This window comes from Pelecanus crispus, chromosome 5, assembly GCF_030463565.1.
Source record: "Pelecanus crispus isolate bPelCri1 chromosome 5, bPelCri1.pri, whole genome shotgun sequence".
Lineage (NCBI taxonomy): Eukaryota > Metazoa > Chordata > Aves > Pelecaniformes > Pelecanidae > Pelecanus > Pelecanus crispus.
In genome coordinates this window covers 32,311,004-32,330,552 of record NC_134647.1, presented here as the reverse complement: position 1 = coordinate 32,330,552, position 19,549 = coordinate 32,311,004, and the positions used below count along the sequence as shown (strand labels likewise).

The 19,549-nt window shown below is 42.9% G+C and overlaps 1 protein-coding gene across 2 annotated transcripts in view; it reads right to left on the bottom strand.

Annotated features, from left to right (window-relative positions):
* Positions 1 to 4,652: 4,652 nt before the first annotated feature.
* SATB2 (SATB homeobox 2) overlaps positions 4,653 to 19,549 on the bottom strand; it is a 136,697-nt gene continuing 121,800 nt past the window's right edge. For both annotated transcript variants that reach the window (XM_075710914.1, XM_075710913.1), the window contains exon 11: positions 4,653 to 5,108. In XM_075710914.1, coding sequence (XP_075567029.1) covers positions 4,653 to 5,108 — 456 coding nt within the window. The remainder of the gene's footprint in view (positions 5,109 to 19,549) is intronic.

The window sequence follows — 19,549 nt, the reverse complement described above, 5'->3', positions numbered from 1 at the left end:
CAGAGCCACCTCTTTCCATCCTTGCTTCCGTGAACTTTTCCAAAGGTTTCCAGGGTGGCCTGCATTTGCTGTTCCCTGTTGGCTTTGTCGCATTGCCCGCTCTCCAAGTCTCAGGCTGCCAGCATCTCTCCCCTGGATGACTTGGCTCGTGTTATTTTGTGTTAAAACCGGTATGTTTTTTTAATGGCTATAAATAAGTTAAAACCGCATCTTTAATTAATCACTGCACTTTATATTGTAAGTAGAGATTTTTTGTAACGACTCGTTTATGATTTTAAGATGCCATTTGCTCACTGTCAAATCTAGCTTTTATCCCTCCATTTTTAACAGGTTCAAGATAGAAACAAAATTTCATCAATGAAGGATTCTAATCCATTTAGTCTAGAGCAAATAATTGGTTACTAAGTAAGAGGGAAGAGATTGAGCGGATACTTTTATCTAAGCAACAGTGAACTTCAGGCAATAGACAGCATGTTCATAATCTTAAAAACATTTTAAACTAATCTTAAAATGTTTATTTTTCACTCACACAGGTTTGAAATGGGAAATACATATGTCTGGATGACTAAAACATGAACAACAAATAGGAGCAGCAGCAGCATGTAAAGTATAGAGAAGTAGAAGCATTACTAGAAATATTTCTACTATAGCAGCTATTAAATGATTTTTTTTACAGTTTGGAAGAAGAACCCATATGTTTATAGGATTTTTCCCCCCAATTAAAATATGTATGTATGTGTGAGTGTGTCTTTCTCTAAATATTATTTAGCCACACACACACAGAGTGCATGTATAAAATTGCCTATCAGTGCAGCGAGAGATGCTGCTCCTTTTGCGTCTTGTCCCACTGGCAGGCAGAAAAGGACACCCAATCCAACACCATCAGCATCTTTGCAGCATCTGCCCGGGGCACGGGCGCATTTTCAAAGCCCAGTTCATGCCCTCTGTCACCTCCCATGCCTATGAAGATCAGCGGAACCCCAGCCTGGCCTGCCTGCCCTGTGCATCAGGGCTGTGCCCGCAGTTCGGAGCAGAAGTAGCTCCCCAGGGCCAGGCTCCAGGTGCTCCGAGTTACAGCTGTTTCCTGATACGAACAGGAAACTCAAGTGACAAGCAGGTGGCTGGATATCCAAAAATGTGGTTATTTCCCTCCCCTCCTCAGTTTTTTTCTCAAGGGAGTGCATAGACATTTTATATAGGATGTGAATAAGCCATGAAAAGAACTATTGCATTGGAACAACAAAAAAAAAAAAAAAAAAAAAAAAGAGAGAAGAAAAAAGGCTTTCAAAAATTGCTCTACCTCAATTCCTAGACAACTCAAGTCTGATGTGCAGTATATGATCTGTCTGCTAGGATTGAATCCAGGCACTCACCACTTTGTTAGCTTAAGAATTTTGAGCAATTTTTTCCATTTATCTGTATTCTCCCCCAAATCATTTCACACATTTCTCAGATACATCAATCCTTCCGGCATTCCTCTAGACACTCAGTAGGATGCCCTGCTATAAATATAATAAAGCCTTTTATTATGTCCATTAACCATGGACATGTGTGCTCCAAAAGTTTCCTGACACGCAGTCATTTGTGGCTTTTTAATTATAAACAGAAAATATCTACCAGCAAAAGAAGACAGCAGACTGGAAGTGGATCTTTGTGTGTGTGTTTTGAGTATGTTCTCCGACGGGCTGATGGCACCCACACCCTCCTCCTGATCCCGTTGGAGACTCTCTGCGTATGCACATACGTGTCCACAAAAAGCCAGTAACACAACAGATCAGTCTCAGGTGATACAGATTTGTCAGCTGTGCTGACCCCCACAGGGCTTATGCAGGTTTTTAAACCCCAATAACACTGATCAACTTTTTTTTCAATATGCAAATCTGCCCCCCTCCATTTTGCAGACCTTGTTCCACTTGAACTCAGCAGAAAAGAAAAAAGGCCCAGTAAATTACTTGACAAATTAAGTCATATTTATTGAATGCGTTTTATTTCAACAACCAAAAAATTCTAACAGCCTAACAATGCACATAAGTTAAAAATTAATTATCACTTAGTGATAACAAAGATAAAGTTGATTTACATGGAAAAAAGAACATTTACAATATGTTAATCCTTATTCACATTGTTGATACCGCAATAAAACACAATTTGTTTTTTTTATTTTTTATTTCACAAAAAAGGCGGAAAATTGTGCTTTGTTAAGAGGCACTACAAGAAAAGTTTCTTTCTCCAAATAGATATTATATGATGGATATTGAATAAATAGACATATATGCATTGTAATTCGCAAAGTTCTGGCAAGACCACAGGCTAAAATGCCCACAGATTCACTTAGAACCACTGCAAAATTGGCAGTGAAATTAAAAATAAAAAGGCAAGACTCAGCATTGAAAAAATACCTAATAAAATTTTTGGTTGAAGTGTAAAAGATACCAAATGTTGATGCCATCATCAGATGAACAACCTTATATAGCGTGGCAAAATTCAGTTTCCTTTCAAATGTATGGAGTGATTTCAGCTACAGGATAAGAAGACAGTTTTGAAAGAGTAGCTCCGAGAGAAACATAAAGCAGCAACCATTGAAATTCTGATTAAAGCTGCAGCATACTACAGAAATAAAGGATGAAGAGCAAAAGGGGCATTAAGTAAGCAACCCACCATCATTTTGCAAAGGTATATGAAATTTATGCAGAGATACTCTTATGTTTCAAACATTAGTTTTGAAAAAATCCCTTAAAAACTCCAGAGGTTACTGAGCAGCTAGAATTAGCTTGTATTGCAACGTCTTCTCCCTGTATATTGTCTGTTCTGAGTAAATATCTACACGTAGAGGTTTGTTTCTCATTTTTAACTCCTACCTTTTATACCTTTCAAATATATAAATAGTATTAACAGTTATATTACATTGCCTGGTGTAGTAAACAGAAAGTATCTTTCAAAGTGATATTGCATGAGGTCTTTGTCAAGGTTACATGAAAAGCCCATGTGAAAAAAGGAAGAAAAAAACCAGAAGCCTTGTTGGTGCGGTTATGATTGCAGTTAGAACAGGCGTCTGAAATCAATCCAGCTGCAAGAGTAGCAAAGGTGAGGTCTTGTCTCGGAAATCATTGCACGAAGTGAAAAGTAAATGCTACTTGGTGTCTCTTTCGACATGATGCCTCGGAACGGGTGGATGCTATAGTAGATTGCAGCTTTAGTGCTCATGCCATTGAAGAGTCAGTCAGTATTAGCTCTGCTTTATGTAACGTAGCTGCTAGCTAGGTCGCCGCGAAACCCTTCGACACGGAGGTGCACGGGTGTGAAGGGCCTCGCGCGCCCGCCGCCCCCCGCGGCAGGGAGGCTGGAAAGCGCCGGCGCCTCGGACGCCACGCACTGGAGGTGGGCTGCAGCCTGGGGGACCCGCGGCTGAAAACACTTCATTTCACTGGCACAAAACGCGTGACACGGAGGAAGCCCAGCTAAAACAGAAACACGGGGGAGGCTGGCGAGAAGGGTGAACGGGGAGTCAGCAACGCAAACCCTCGGTCTGTCAGCAATTTACCTGGACGGGATTGTTGGGATTGTGGCATTTTGTGTCCCACTGTAACTTTACACTTGTGTGTGTGTGTGTTTCACCTCAGTATAAACAAAAAGCAACAACAAGAAGGAAGCTTATAAATTTTGAGATCTGAAACAGAGAACAGGTAAATAAAATCCACAGTAAAATGTGGTTCATAGTATGAATTCCATACATCAAATCTCAGCACATTATCTTTCTTCTCTTTCTATAAAGACCTCGTTAACGGACAAGTCTTCTATGCACTGAATTTCAGTTTTAGTCATTCTGAATCCCATGAAAATTCATCTGTTCACTACGGAAAGGACTGTCTGGAGAGTGGAACATGCTGTATCCTTTTAAGTGTGCATTGTGTTTAAAGTACTTTAACTTACTAGTTTTCTTTTTAAGGTGCCCTGATTTGTTTTTCCATTTTCTCTCTTTTTTTCCTCTTTTCTTTTTTTGGCAGTGTTGATTTACGTCTTTAAATACATACCTCAAAAATTACCCATCAAGTTGCCAGATAGGAAGCCATATAATAATAAAAAAAAAAAAAAAAAAAAAAAATCAGGGATAAACATAGAAAATAAATAGGAATTCAAAAATAGTCACCACACCCTGAGAGCAGGCGGCAGTTTATCAAAAAGCCAAAGCAACTCATTGTGAAGTGGTTTTAATACATAAACAAGTCTCATCTTTAAAGAACTCATTTCACAGTCTATACTTTCAGGTTGTAAAGTTCCGTCCCATGCAATTTTAATATATATATATTTTATGTAAATATATATATATACACACAAAGTTGTAAATTTTCCTTCATTGATTTCATAGGACTTTTTCTTCCCATTTACTTGCTAGATGTCCCTTTCATAAGTGCAAGATTAATGAAGGCATAATCCTATGTGATTACAATGATTACTTCAGTCAAAAGTAGGAAGTGTAACACTCGAGTCTGTGTCAAGGCGATGTCTGATCGGGCAATGCTGAATTCATTCGGTTTGCACATGGATCATGCGCAACGGAAATAAACAAACAATAAGTAAAAAGAGAAAAAAATTAAAAATAAAACCAGAAAATCCTTGGATCAATGTATTGCTTTCTGCACTCCTATCTCACATTATCTCTGGTCGATGTCCGCTGGAGCCGCCTTGCTTTTGTCGGGGTTCTCCTCCTCAGGCTCTACTTTGTACATTTCCTCAGAGCCCTCCTCGCTGTCGTTCTCCTCCGACTCCGTCAGCAGCTCCTCATCCTTGTACTCTGCCACGTCAACCACTGTTCCCAAATGCTCTTTTAGCTTCCCATGGTGCTTTACGTGGTAACGCTGGTTCTGGAAGAATTTGATGATGGTGTGTTTGGGGAGATCCAGCTGAGCAGAGAGGGTGTGGATGGCTTCCTGATCAGGGTAGAGACCCACATCGTGGATAAAGCTTTGAAGGATACCTAGAGCTTCCAAGGAGATCTTGGTACGGGACCTTGGCTTTTTGGCACAACTGTCCTCAGCGGGTGGAGGAGGAGCCTCTTCTCTAGGTGGGGAATTCTCCTTCGCAGGCTGGGACTGCTGTCTGTGCAGCACCTACAAGATCAAACAGACACAGGCTTCAGGTACATGCTGACCACCTCGGCGCTTGAGATAAGGGCACTTGTACAGGTCTTTACACGGGGTCTACTTTGTTTTGGCGAAGAAAAGTACTAATTAATATTCATTTTCCACTACCTTTCTTACCTGTAAGACAGCTGCACCAGTAACTACAGACTGAAAGGAGAAAGTGATATAAAAGGCAAACGATATAAAACAAATATAAATCCACAAAATAAGTAATAAATAAAAGACGTAGGTAATAAAAAGAAACATAAAAATAGCCAAAATAAAAATTAACTCAAAAGGTATTACAGTCTCGTGGTCATGATGAACTGGCCAGTTGTCCCCTCTCAGACAATCAGACAAGTCATTCTCCCGCTTTGCTCCTCTTCTCCCCCCTCTTTGCTTCCTCTCGTCTTTTCAGGCTAGAGACTCTCACCGTCTCTACAAGATGCCAAGTACCACAAAGGCCTAATCACACGTGGGATTGTCAGGTGCTACTTTATCACGAATAATGATTTGGCATTAAAATCCATCACAGCTGCTTTATGACAAAAAAAAAAAAAAGAAAAAAGAAAAAAAAAACCAAACCAGTCCAGACATTTGTTAAGATTTCCCTTCTTTGAAGAGTGACATCGTAGTCAGTTCAGTTGCTTCACAGAGCTGGCTTTAATGTATCTCTTGAACAGATTTCTCTGTATTACATCTGTATTAATTTCACTAGTTGAGGAGTTCTGAGTTCAAATAATTATATCCCTCCATTCTGAGAAAGCCTCTGGGCAAACACGGTTTTCAGTCTTGTAACAGATTTTCACCAGCAGTATCTCCTTTTCAGCAAGTTTAAAGAAAGCATATGTAGCTCTTAATCTTCCTAACAGCCACTTAAAATGACTAAGAAAGGGCCTTGTGCAGCCCTTATTCCAGGGGAAAAAATACCTGCTCTGAATTGTTAGAAATACGGAGGAGCTCCATATGCTTTTTTTAAAACCAAATCTATACAAGAGAGATTACCAGCAAAAATCCCCTACAGGACTGAGGGCTGTTTTTGCCCAGAGGTTTCTTCAGATGCGGAGAAATAATTATTAGAACTCAAAACTACAGAGCTAAGAAAATCAATATGGATAAATATTTCCTTCCACAAATAAGAGCGAAATCTGGCTCTTCACCCAAAGAAGAAAATGTCTTTGCTGCAAACTGTTAGCATCCAGAAAATCAACCCTACATTAAAGCTCTCTAAAAGGGAAAAAGATAAGGATAAATAATGGCAATGTGTTGAGAACTTGCACTGAATTTTACACACGTACGGAGCCCCCAGTACAACATTACACTAGTCGAGTTATTACTGCAAGAGGGAAGTCCACTGTGGAATATCAGCCTGTTACGCAAATAAATAAAAAGGCTCTGTGCCGAAGAGCCCTTTATTCATTTCCTTCATCAAACGTTGCTGTCATAGTAATCAGCGATCTCCAGTCACAGTTTTTGAAAAGCACATCAAAGTCCCCAGCCACTGCCCACCGCACACATGGGGCTGAGGAGCCAAACCTGGAGGAGATGCTGCGCAAACGACCCGGCCTGCAGCCTGGCCGCGGGATTGCCTTTCCTCTGCCGCAGCCGAGGGCGGCAGGAGGTGCCCGGCCGGCCGAGAGGGGCTGCCTCTCCACCTGCTGCTCAGCACCACTCACAGAGGCAGGACGCGGCACCACGTCCCCAGCGCCTCGATGAGCAGCGGGTGCGCCTGCAAGGGCGTGCACGGGCAGACGCGCAACTGCACGTCCCGCCGACCGCGGCACGAGTCACTGCCACCGCCGCCGCCGCCGTGGAGCGATGCTCGTGACGGTGACGGAAAGCACCCGAACGAGGAGGCAGCTTCACGGCAGCTCCGCGCTGTCAGCTAAAAGCAGGTGTCACTGCCAGTGACAGGCAGGGCTTGCCACACTCCTGGCAAGAGCCGCTGGTGGGCAGAAGCGCTGCAAATGTTTTTCGGTGCCAATAGATTCATTTTCCTCCCAAGCACGTAAACGCTCAGGGTGTCAGAGACACGGAGCCAACCAAGGAGCTGGGGGAAAGCAGAAACTCAAATGGAAATGACGGGTATTCTGGTTTATGTTTTATTACATCTCTTGTAATAAAAGAGCATAATGTTCCAATGAACGGAATCACTCAGCTGCTCTTTGAGGATTTCTTTTTTGTCCATGGATTGTTTTCAAAGAGAAGGACTGACGCTTCCGAATAGAGGGGTTACAGACGAGGGTCGGATCCATACCTACGTTGGCAGGGAGCACCGAAAGCAGCAGAGCGGGATCGCTGACACTAGCCAAGGACCCAGCCCCATAAATTTGTCACATAGCCCCTGCCTACATTATCTCCCCTGTCGTGCCCTCTGGTCCTGTCCCCTGACACTGTAAGGCCCAGAGCAGCCAAAAAGAAAAGGATTTAACACCACAAATAAACTGCCAGGGAATTTACAGGCAGCGTCATATGAGAAGCCTCAAGCAGCATTACTAATCAGAAGCTGAATTCAAGTAGCAGCTAACAGAGATAGAAACACATCCAGAAAGAGTGCGAATTACTCAGTTCAGTCTTGTTGGAGTTGGAAGTGGGCTTTTTTTCCCTTTTCAGTTGACAAATAGCATGAGAAATGATCCAGCCTGAAAAATGTTACAAGACTTCCAATCAAATATAATGATGAAAAAAATCCAACAATACAGGATCAGCAGCAGTAAAATGTTTAATTTGAAGGAGATGAAGAGATGCCTACAGCATCTATAAAGCAATCAACCAAAGAGAGGGCTGAGAGCGGGAGGGAAAGAATAATTTTACTTAACCCTTCCTTTTCTGGAGCGACCTCTCCATCCTCTCCAGAAAAGAAAACACGTAACTCAGGGGTTATCAGTGTAAAATATCAGAAAAAGGTTGTGTTTTATTTGACTTACTGTTTTCCTAAATAACACAAAACCCTAAAGCTACTCTTATAACAGATAAATCTCATGATTTCACTTCTGGGGGCTTGCTCTGGATTTCCAGTGGCATTAACAGAGGATTTCAGCGATACAACATTACCCATATACAAAGAGATGGATAAATGTGCAGAATTTCATTCAGGTTTACGCTGTGATCAGTTTTGTATTTCCTTCCGATAATATGGGCTAGTTAATACAAAAAAGCATGTTCTTGTATGGGAAACAGATCAACTGTTGAGACACATGATACAACACGAAATCGAAATTACCTTTTTCTTAAATATTTGCTTTGAACTACATTTGTAAAATGCACTGGTCGGTTTGGGCAATTTGCATACTTCATGTCCGGCTCTGCACGCCACAGCCTCATAGAGGAGGCTCTGCCCTTTTTGGCAGTTCCAGATTTTCCAGTTTTGGGGTCATTACTATGCTTGTGAATCTGCAGGTAAAATTTCCACTGGCTTCACGCACTGCTGTGCACACTCTGCCGTAACACTTCATTTTTTGGGTCAGTGCTGCTCTGCTGCTGTACTGCAAAGAAGGAAACCCCACTGACCTTCTGTGATTAAAGTACAGGCTGCAGCGCATTTTCCAGTGCAGATAAACCCCCAAACGATGGTCTGACCTACCACGAAACACCAGGCGTATGGTGGGCTTCAGAGGGAAGGGATAAAAACAATGGCCATGCTCAGCTTTCCTTTTCCCAAGAAAGCTGGCGCTGGGCTCGGAAGGGTGCCCATCCCCGCACAGGTGCACTGTGCCCTCCTTTCCCACTCCCCGCTCCTTCCTCCGTGCCCTTCCCCACCGCTCCCCGGCCACAGGTGGGGCAGCCTTCTCCTCCTCCACAGCCACCACCATCTGGAGCTGACTTCCCTTCCCCTCCCTTCCCTCCTCACTGACTCCCCATCTACTTTCAAATCAAATGTGAAGATATAGATTTCCTTCCATGCCCACAGGACTTATTTTTTCCATCCCTTCAAGAGATTTAATTTTTAAACTCTACAGGCATGGCTGCCTTCTCAGTGTTTCAGAACAGCGCAGGTACAGAAGATGCTGCTTTATGAAGGTTCATTCAGGTAGACTTTAACCTCACAGACAAACTCATTTTTTCAAACGAATTAACCAGCACTGGTAGAGAACTTGCAAGAAAACAAGTATGATGGAAGTTGACTTTAAAAGATAAAAGTGACTGGTCTTAAATCGCACTGTACTGAAATATGATTTGAAGGCCACAATGAAAACCAGCTGGAAGCCATGTGTAAAATATAATAGTACATGCCTACAGGGAAGGAAGTGAGATATTGAATGATTAAGTTTAGGAGAGTATATAATGTAGTGTATCATTACGGGAGTGATCAGGATTACTTGTAATAAGCTAAGGGTTTGTGGTCTTTCTAAAATCCAAAGCCAAGAATTATTGGGGGGAAGGGATCACCGCGCTGTTTTACACGTATCCGGCTCCCCATGTCTCGTGACACTCCCGCAGGAGAAACCTGACTTCGGCAGACTGGGACAGCCGCGTTCCCACAGAAAAGAGAGGTGAGCAAACCCAAACTGAATGATGAACGTCATGTAATTGCAGTCTGTGTCTGCACTGTATTTAATTTTGGCTGGATTCACTATCCCACTGATGTTTGTTTCCATTTCCACCCACTTTCTAGCTAGAACTAGACACGTGAAAATGGTGAGTCGCTAAGGGGAGCCAAGCAGGACGCTTGAGTGGGGTGCACACACGCACTCGGGCGCCAACGGCAGCAAGGCACCGGCTGACAAGACTCACTCCATGAAATGCCACCTTTCGTTGCCTGAACAGCCGTCGCAGCAGATTAGAAACAGGAACTACATTTCTACGTGAAAACCCCGAGCTCTTTTGTTTCGTAGTGTGGTTCTGCTCTTCCCTTTGCAGACAGCATTAGTCATGTGAGCTCCTTTCCGACCGGTTTTGCTGAGATGATGAGATGCCCCTTACTATGAGAAACACCAAAAATGTTGCATTCTTGGAAGACAAGACCATGCCTTTGCAACAGACTACCCTTGTTGAACAGACACTGCCTTCCTCTGTGCACAGAGAGCGCGAGCACCGACAGGTACCTCAAGTGGCGTGTGCTGGCCAGTACCGATTCTCATAACCCAAACCCACGTGGAGCAGAGTTGAATGGATTTGCCTTCTCTCCTCCAGAGTGGGAAGGGGTCTCACTTTTTAGCTTTCCTTCACATCTACATCGCTCTCGTAGCCAGCCATGACACTGTATCACACCAAGGACTTTTATGCCAAAGAGAGCAAGTTTTTAGCCTGCTAAAGGAGCCCAAAATAAAAGCCAGAGAGAATGCCCACACATTACAAAACATAGGTTCAGCACCTGTGTTTGGTCCATCTAACACCGGTCTCATCTATTACATCCCTTACAAACACGCAAGATGATTCAGCAGGATTTACCACCAGTTTGACTCAATACAAAAATGGATTCACTACGTACTTCATGTAAGCAAGCCTGTTGGAAAAGCTCCTTCCCAATGACTAGCTAAAGTCAAAGGGAGGGCAGAGGACAGGCCTGAACAAGGTGTTCAGCTGCATTTGACTGAGACCTGTAGCTGGAATTTGCAACACTTCACCTCTGAAAGCTGAGAGCTCCCAGGCAGTGCCGACCTACGACGTTAAGAGTTTACTTAAGAGACAACCTCCAACACCTTGCAAAGAAATCTTATACCTAGAAGGAGGCACTGTCTGTCCCTCTTAGCAGATCTTACAGGAATAATCTGCGGGAGATTATCTATTCAAACAACCAACCTTACGCTCGCTACTCCCAGTCTCTTGCAGCTTATCTTTCTATACAGAAATGTGCAAGAAGAGAAGAGAGCAAGCTGCTACCATAAACAGGCTTGCACCCTGACAGCCTCCCAGTCTGGGGCTCGCAGGGGTAAGAGCATTAATTAGACACAATTGCTGTGCCAAGACACTTTACAGGTTTCCTAGGAATGTCTGTACGAGAAACTGTAGCAGAAGTTACAATTTGCACCTGTGTTCATTTCTTTCCTCTTAAAAATGAGGTTGTTAGACTACTCTTTCTTTTTCCTTGCAAAAATATATTCATTTAGATAAACACTACAGCACTAGTCGCAGCTCCAAATGAAGTATTTTCTTTGGGCCCATTCTCACAGTGGTGATTTCACACCTTGACACCATAAAGCTGTGTTAAAGACTGTGGTTTAGTTTCCTTGCTTTTCTTGGATTATACAGTATCCTAAGGTCAAAACTCAGGAAAATCCAAAACTGTTATTAAAAAAGAAAAAGTATCTATGAAGTGATGACAAATTGCAGACTACAGGTGTTAGATTACATTTTGACTCCAGGCAGGTTTAATATACTTTAGTTTCCTTTTACAATTGCCCTTAGCAGGTACTGTTATCGGTAAGGGATTTAAAAAAAATATATGGTACTCAATAAAAGAAGACCGTGTCAAAAGAAATCAATATGAGCGTGCAAAATGGTAGGAAGTCTGACATGGATAAATATGTTCACTTTCATCTAACTTCAGTCTGAGCTTCTTTTAATTTTGTAGCTCAAATGCTAGCTGCACATCCTGTGCATTTTCCAATGCAGCTTAGTAATTGCTTCACAAGAATAAACACCGTTATTTGAGATAATTATAATACATGTTTGTGATATGATGTACGCTGTCTCATGCAAGCCAGACCAAATCAGCAAGCCAGAGCTGGTGGCTCCAACAACTTGTGACCCAGCAGCCCCGGGTCCCATTCAGCTGCAAAGACAAAGCAGTCATGCAGTAAAAAAATCCCCCAAATATGCAGGCCTTTCCTATCACCCTTCATCTGCTACTGACCACCACTGGAGCCAGAACATTGGATCAGACAAACCCCAAGTCCTAAATCTTTCAGCTCTGAGGTACAAGTCACTCTCTGAGCCACACAAAAGGGGAGTCAGAGGCAACTATGAGGAGAGAAATGAGTTCCACAGGGAATCTGAAGTCAAAGGCAAGTTTGGTTTCCAGGCTGGAATGTGAGCTGGTTGAAGTGATTCATTTCAACATCTTTGGAGCACACTCGCCACATGCTTCCCTTTGCTTTATGGCGGTCGCCTTGCTTAAGGGCAGGAAATAAGACAGTGATCTGCAAACATGGCAAGACACTGAACAAACGCCCAGTCTCTGAAACAGTGGCCCCATCCTGCAATTCTTCTCCAGCACCAAACTGTCAAAATTGGTCAAAAAAGTGACTAAAAAGACAACAGGAAGAAAGAAAAAAAAAAAAAACCACCAGAACTTTCAGTTGCACATTGCTTTTGCCACCGCATGCACAGTGATAAGCATAAGCATTAGCAAAACACAATTAATCTTGACTTGAAGGCAGGGGGAAGGTGTCCCCCCTCTCCGGCACACACTGCTCCCATTAATGCTAACAGGAGCTTAGCATGCATCAAAGAGCAAATACACCACAAAACATTTTTAAGAGCTATCATCACTGGAGATAAAATATAAATTACAGCCTGATTACACTGTGCTGCTAAGAGGCTACATGTGCAGCATAGCTCACAGTGACAACTGCAGATGACCAGATAACTTTTGGACAGGTCTAAGGTTACCGTAAAACATCTGTGCAGAGGAATCTTTCCTTGCCTTTGCATTCCTTTCAAGAAGCCGTGGCACTGCTGTCTGCACAGTTGTTTGAAGAATGTTTACAAATCAGCTTGACAAAGAGAAAAAAAAAATTCTGCCATCACTTGACCACAATCATGATCTTATTCTTCAGTAATGCGTGGTTTATTTCCCTTTCCTGATCTCTGTTAATAGACAGCACGTGCCTACACAATAGCCACTATTTTGTCTGTATAATGTTAAAAAAATAAATCACAAAACCCTGGCAACGCAGAGCAGTGTCCCGGTGTTTCCTGGGGTAACTGCTCTCCCTCAAACGCTAACTCAACTCTTCCCACAAAAGCACAGGCACAACTTTCATTGCTGTGCAAGTGCCTGAAGAACTGGCTGATTTTATGGGGTAGCATAAATGAGCTCATGCTGATGAACATTAGTGGATTAGCTCTGAATTTCCCATCTTTGGCTGGTTTCAGCCAGATTCTTAGGTTTACTGCATAGTAACTGTGGCCAGCAGTGGATATCCCTTTCTCAAATACCTAGCTGCAGCCCGGGAGGGTTGTCAACAGCTACCATTCAGCCCGCAGGTGGAGCCGGCACGTACCTACAGTATAAATACCCAACAGGCCAGATTCATTCCGGCTTCTGCTGGCACAAACCAGGGTGCTGGTGACAGAGAGGCCGATGTGGCCAGGAAGCGTTGCACAACGCCACTGCAGACTCTCTCCTGAAGGCATCGGTGATGGATGGCTCCATTGTCTGGGGATGGGGCACGGCCAGCACAGCTGGCACAGGGGCTGGCTTGCTGCATCCCCCGGCAGGCAGGCAGGACTCTGCCAGCCTTGAAGAAGGCACGCAAGCCTCTCTGGCATGTAACCTGCAGTAGCGAGGCAGCCTCCCCCGGCAAGGGCAAAAGCAACAGCTCCGTAAAGGTTCTTGCTGCCCTTCTGCATGGTGATGCTAACTGGAGTCCCACTCAAGTGAGACTTTCAACATCTGTGAACGCATCAAGGGCCACAAAACCTTCCAGCTAACGCTTACCTTCTCCAAAACAAGACCATAAGCCTTGCGGGCCTCTGACTTGCCTCTTCCGTGCTTTCTCTTGCAGCCCTAGCAAGTCTCTCTAGGGTGCTACAGCATGTAGAGCCCTGCTTGGCAGTTTCCAAATAGAGACAGAGCTTGGCTGCGGTTGGAGGGAGGATCTGTCAAAGATTTTGGGTCAGTTCTGAGTCTCCCCATCCCAACCCTGCTAATTCTAATGAGGAGCTGGCAGAACGCCACAGGAACTAAGGAAGTAACAAAAGGCTTTTCGGTTTGCTTTTCTGCAGACAAAATATTTCTTGTGTCCTCTACATTTTCTTGTTTAATTAACACTACACATGTTCTCCTTTTAATTCGAAAATCAGAAGAGTATTTGCGGGCAGCATGAGCAAGATCTGCCCTGACAAGCCCCAACCTAGAGCCATGCTTAAGGCCAAGCTCTAAACCCCTAACTACGGTGGCCCGGACGGCGCCACTATAATCATGTTGTTTTCCAGTTACTCAGATCAGGAGTAGGCACTGCATTATTTCAGGAAGGATATGTTTGGATTACACACTGGATTCTGGGGGGGCATATGGGGGGGTAATTATTTGTCCCATCAAACTGTTTTAGGTCCTTACAGATGCCTATTTGGGGTTCCAGGAATACCCAACTGTACTGCTAATTTTTACAATGGGGGCAGTTAGAAGTCAGAAGAACCTGACTGTTATGGTTAGTGAAAATAGTAGATTTATGCTGATAAAACACTACTCAGCATGTTTTTTGCTTTCTAGACGTAACCACCAAAGCACTTAATAACAGGACTTGAGCAAACTATACTGTGTGAATCAAACACATAAAAGTATAAATATTCCTTTTTTTAGAAAGCAAGTCTTAAAAAGTGCATTATAATCAACTACCATGGTAAAAGGCAAAATATCCAGCATTACCACACACGCAACTGGCATAATGTGCTTTATTATACCCTTAGCTTGAAACTGGGTACATAAAAAAATCAAATGACCAAAGTACAGTCTCCCGCACAGATTAGGGCACTGAGGACAGGAGGCCTCAGAGAATTAGATCTGAAATCCTTTGTCTTCCTGATTACACTCTGGAAAAGGTGGACACGTCCGGAAGACTGAGGAAGCTACGCTGGTGTTACTGCTCTCCATGTCTCACTCCTCTGACCTCTACCTATTTTGTAAGTTCTGGATGCTGGAAGAAAAAGGCTTTACGGAAAGTAAACAGCACCTGCAGTTTATATTCACAGTACTAGAAAATATGCAGTTGGGGAAACTATGCAGTTGTTCATTTTTAATAAAAAGGTTCACTGTATGGCCAGCGAGGCAGTGTTAGGACAAAGCAGAGGATGACGCTGTTACGGCCCCGGGATCCATCCCTGGCTTTGCCGCTGCCTGCTGCGGGGAGCTGCGTGGACTGCTCAGCCCGTGGCTGGCTCCACACACATAATCGCAAGGGTAAGTTCACACTTAACACAAGCCTGCAGCTTGTGTAGATCTGTGTGCAAGGAGCCCCAGGCTTTTGCTAGAAATGCAAAACACCATTCTTTGCTTCATTAAGATTAGAATTGTGTATCATTTTTCAGTCAAAAATCTTTTGGCCAAAAATGTCGACTGAGTGACATCAAACTATTGCCTAAATAAGGTCTACTTTGCCAAGCTGTTTGCCTGGGGTGGGGTGGGGGGGGGTGGATATTCTGACAGTTTAAGCAGTTGTTTAGGCATTTTTCATGAAACACCATATTCTGGTTGGTTTTATTCAGAACAACTTTTGCTCCTCCAATTCTTCCTATTTTCCTTTAAAGCATTACGTTGCTCTAAACAGCTGCAAACCTTTTTTTCTTTAATTTTAACTGAAAATAATAACTTAAAAAGCGCCAACATATTTTTTTCTTTCAGTATTTCAGAAATGTCAGCAACCCCTTAAACTCAGCTCAAGCACTTCTATAGTTCTACGCTGTGCCACCCAAGAACAGAAGCTCATAGCCATCTACCCATCTACCTCCTTCACCACTGTGTTTAGAAACGTTTGTACTGATGGGAGCTCTGAAAGAATGAAATGTAATGCAGTTTATAAAAGGAGCTGGATGTGAAACTTTCCTATCTCAAAATCCAATAAAGCTTATGATTTTTATTGCATGTGGGAGTCCTTCGGTCTATGTAATACTGATTAGCAGCTTGGCCAGTAAGTCTGATAAAACCAGAAAGTACTTTCGAATATATTCTGGTCAGAGACACCTGGGAGCAACGTATGCGTGTTGCAGCTGATGGCCCCAGGGGCACACATATACCTTGGGATTTCTTCCTTGGTTCTGTTCCATCTCACCATGGTTTTGTTCCACTCTCTCCAGAAAGAATGACTCCAAGCCCCTCTTATCCTTGAATCTTCCCGAAAAGGAGGCATCATCTCAAAACTACTCCCCCTCACCTTTCCAACACGCATGAACCCAAAAAATTTACAATCTGCTTCAGTCAGGGCTCCAGACTGGAATTTAATGGATCCCAAACAGAGCAAGGCAGCATTCTTACTCCTGATCTCATTTAAACAAGGGAACACCAGGAATAACATTACTCCAAGTCAGCAATGCTTCCCCGGTGCTAATCAGGCCATTAAAAAGGCATAAGCAGTTTGTTTGATGCAGAGGGACAAAGACAACCACAGAAATGAAGCAAAATGAGGGAAAAATTAGAGATTAAAAGTAATAATACTCCTTTCAGCAAACCACAGTCTGAATGCATGATAAGTGGCTAAAAGACACAATCACTGCAAGGTCTAGAGACAAAAAGAAGTCTCCCGACTGAATGAAATGTAAATTAAACTCACTCTGGTACAGAAGCATTTCCTTCACAGGGCAGCACTCACCGCCATCGGGAAATCCAGACCCATTTGGTGCAAATGAGGGCTGCCGCAGCTGATCGCGCTTAAGGAAAACACACACGCTCAAAGTCAACAGTTGGAGGGAAAGGAAGAAAAACCCAAACGCGGCAGACTTGCTAGAAGAGATTTCCATGGAGGTTCCCTTCCCAAATAAGCAGATGGTTTCCAGTTAGTCAGGGTCAGGGACTGCCCGTGTGGTTTCCTGCCTGCTTGCCTTTGTAACTTATCTAGATCTCATCAAGATACGCAGTCCGAAAAAATTAGGATGGCTAAGTACAGAAATTAGGGAAACTAAATACGAATAAGCCTTGGTTTGCACTTGTGCAGACGAGCAGGGGAATCTGTGCCCGCGGGCGGGCTGAATGCAGTGGGGCCGACCCACCTGCCAAGGGCTGCGGCTCATCTCGTTTGCAGAGGCTGGGTCAGGTCTCCTTAATGCCGTTGTGCCTGCCCAGGCACCAAAGCCGTGCCTAACTCTACCCAAAACACTGGGAAACAGCTCAGCTGCTTTGAAAATACCCCTGACATCAGTTTACAACCCTGCCTTCTTTAACTGCGGTGTCAGTGCCCGCTGGCAGGCCGGCTACCCGGCGCATCCCCATCCACGCTTGCAGCCCTCGGAGGGGTGGCACACACGCAGTGCACGTCTACGTGTTTTGCAAAGCTCTGGGCAGATGCTGGCTCTTGCAATGCCGTGCATGGGAGCAAAGCGAAAATCCGACCAGGAATGTATGCGCAAGCTACCATATGGAAAGGGCATTCTCAAATTAAACCCTGAAACCCAGATGAGATCTGAGGGAAGGACAGTTTCACTTAAAGGAAATCTCTGAGGTCAACCAGCAATTAACTGAAAGGTTCTGATTGAATACGCTATTGACTGCGCTCACATCAGACAGCTTCCTGTTTATTATACCTCATGGGCTGTCTAGGTGCCAAGACATTAAACTGTCAATAATCTATTAATACTAAACAGCTCCTCCCTCCTTACTCCCCCATACAAATACTCTTAGGCTAAGAAAAAGTGCACTAAAAAGATGGAAATTTTTGAAGTGAGATGGAAATGAGCTTTTTAGGGTATTTCTTTGCTTGGTTCCAGCTGAAAGTACAGCAACATTCATAAACAATATAACACGCAGTCTATAACTACATGGAAAAAATTGTGTTAAAAAAAAAATCAGACATGATTGAGACCATATCCTGAAATCTGGCTTTCTTTTCCAAGCCATCTTTAAACAGTCTAAGTTAAATTTAATTAACAATTTACAACAAGGAGAGAGAAGTTATTTAAAGAGAGGCCTACAGGTCCTTAACATTCAGTGTCTGGGAAACAGTTGTATGTAAAAAAAAAGTTTTAATGAATTTAATAGAGAAAAGCACTTTAATTAAATGCTGTCAAAGAGGATTGTATTAATGACTGCACACAAAGGAATTTAAAGCAAGCCAAGTATATTTAGCAAATAGGAAGTAGGCTTTCAGAGGCTGCAACTATTTATGTTTCTGCCATTGCAATGCATCTAGGAGATCGCATTGCCAATTGAAAGCAGTTATGTTATTAGATATGATTTTATTTATTATGGATTATTAAAATTTCAAATGCTGCAGGGAATACATTTATTTCACTTCTAAAATGAAAGAACAAAGATATTTCCTGCTTGTTCAGTAAGAGGAAAAATAGAAGAGGAAATAAATAATAAATAATAATAATAACTTAGCACTTAACTAGTGAAGTGCTGTCCAGACAGATCTTTTTATGGGGCCTGTTGAGTCCTGGAATTTTAGTGTGTCACCTTCTTTCTCCTACAACTGGATGGATTTGCAGTTGCAGCCTCCCTCAACACAGCACAGAAAGAGGAGCCAGCTCTTACTTCTCATGGGCAGGATACAACTCCTTGTTGTATCCTGTGGTAGCACAAGGGACTTCTGTGATACTCTGCATGTTTCAAATCTAAAAATTACCAGAACCCAAGAAGTAAAAAGAAATCTAGGTTGCCAAGTTTTTTGCAAGCAAGATTGTGAAGACCAAGGTTTTCCAGACCTAACCAAGAGACTTAGCCACACAACTTTCCTAAAAGCCCCTAACAACCATGGGTCTGCATTAATCCTTTCTGCAGAATGTGCTCGCCTTCCTCAACATCCATGTGATGGGACCTGTGGCAGGGAGGGAGGAGGCTCTTCACGATCCTCCCTGCCCATGTGCCTTGGATTCAAGTGCAGCACACCAAATGGGTATGGCCTAACAAGAGCACACTGTAGAGATCCAAACCATAAATTTGAGAAAAAGCAACTAGAAAATTCAAGGGTGTCAACATTATTTTGTACTATGATGGTACAAAAAGCATAAAACTAAATTAATCCAAACTGGAAACTGAGGAATGTTTTTTGACACAAAGTTAATGAGACGGCTGGGTCTGTAATATCCAGGATATGTTCTGTGATTTACCACATCCTTTTTGCCATATGTAATGGTAAGACATTAATAATGATTTTAGAAGTTTCAAACTTCTCAATGCTCCACCAGAGGCACCTTATAGGTCCTTGTATGCCTTGGTTTCTGAACACCAAATGCCTTTTAAGTTAGGCACCACGATGCGAGTTAGTCCCAAATTACTGGTTTTAAAATCTATTTATTTGTACTTAAATATAAGATTCTTACCTTCTAATTTGAAACATGATGAAGTGAGTAGAACTGGGGGAAAAGACATTGGAAAGGAGGCACAAGGGGATACCTACTTCCTTTCACAATGTGAGTAGCATCATACATGGTGAAGTTCAATTTTCTAAATACATTATCTGATTTTTTTTTAAGACTTTTATTAAAGTCATGTGTGATGTGTGTTGAGAATGTAGCCTTTGTTGTTCCACAGCTAGGGATCTTGCAAACAGCTTCGCTTTGTCTGTGCCAAGATATTTTGGAATATTCTTTGAAACACTGTAAGCATAGAT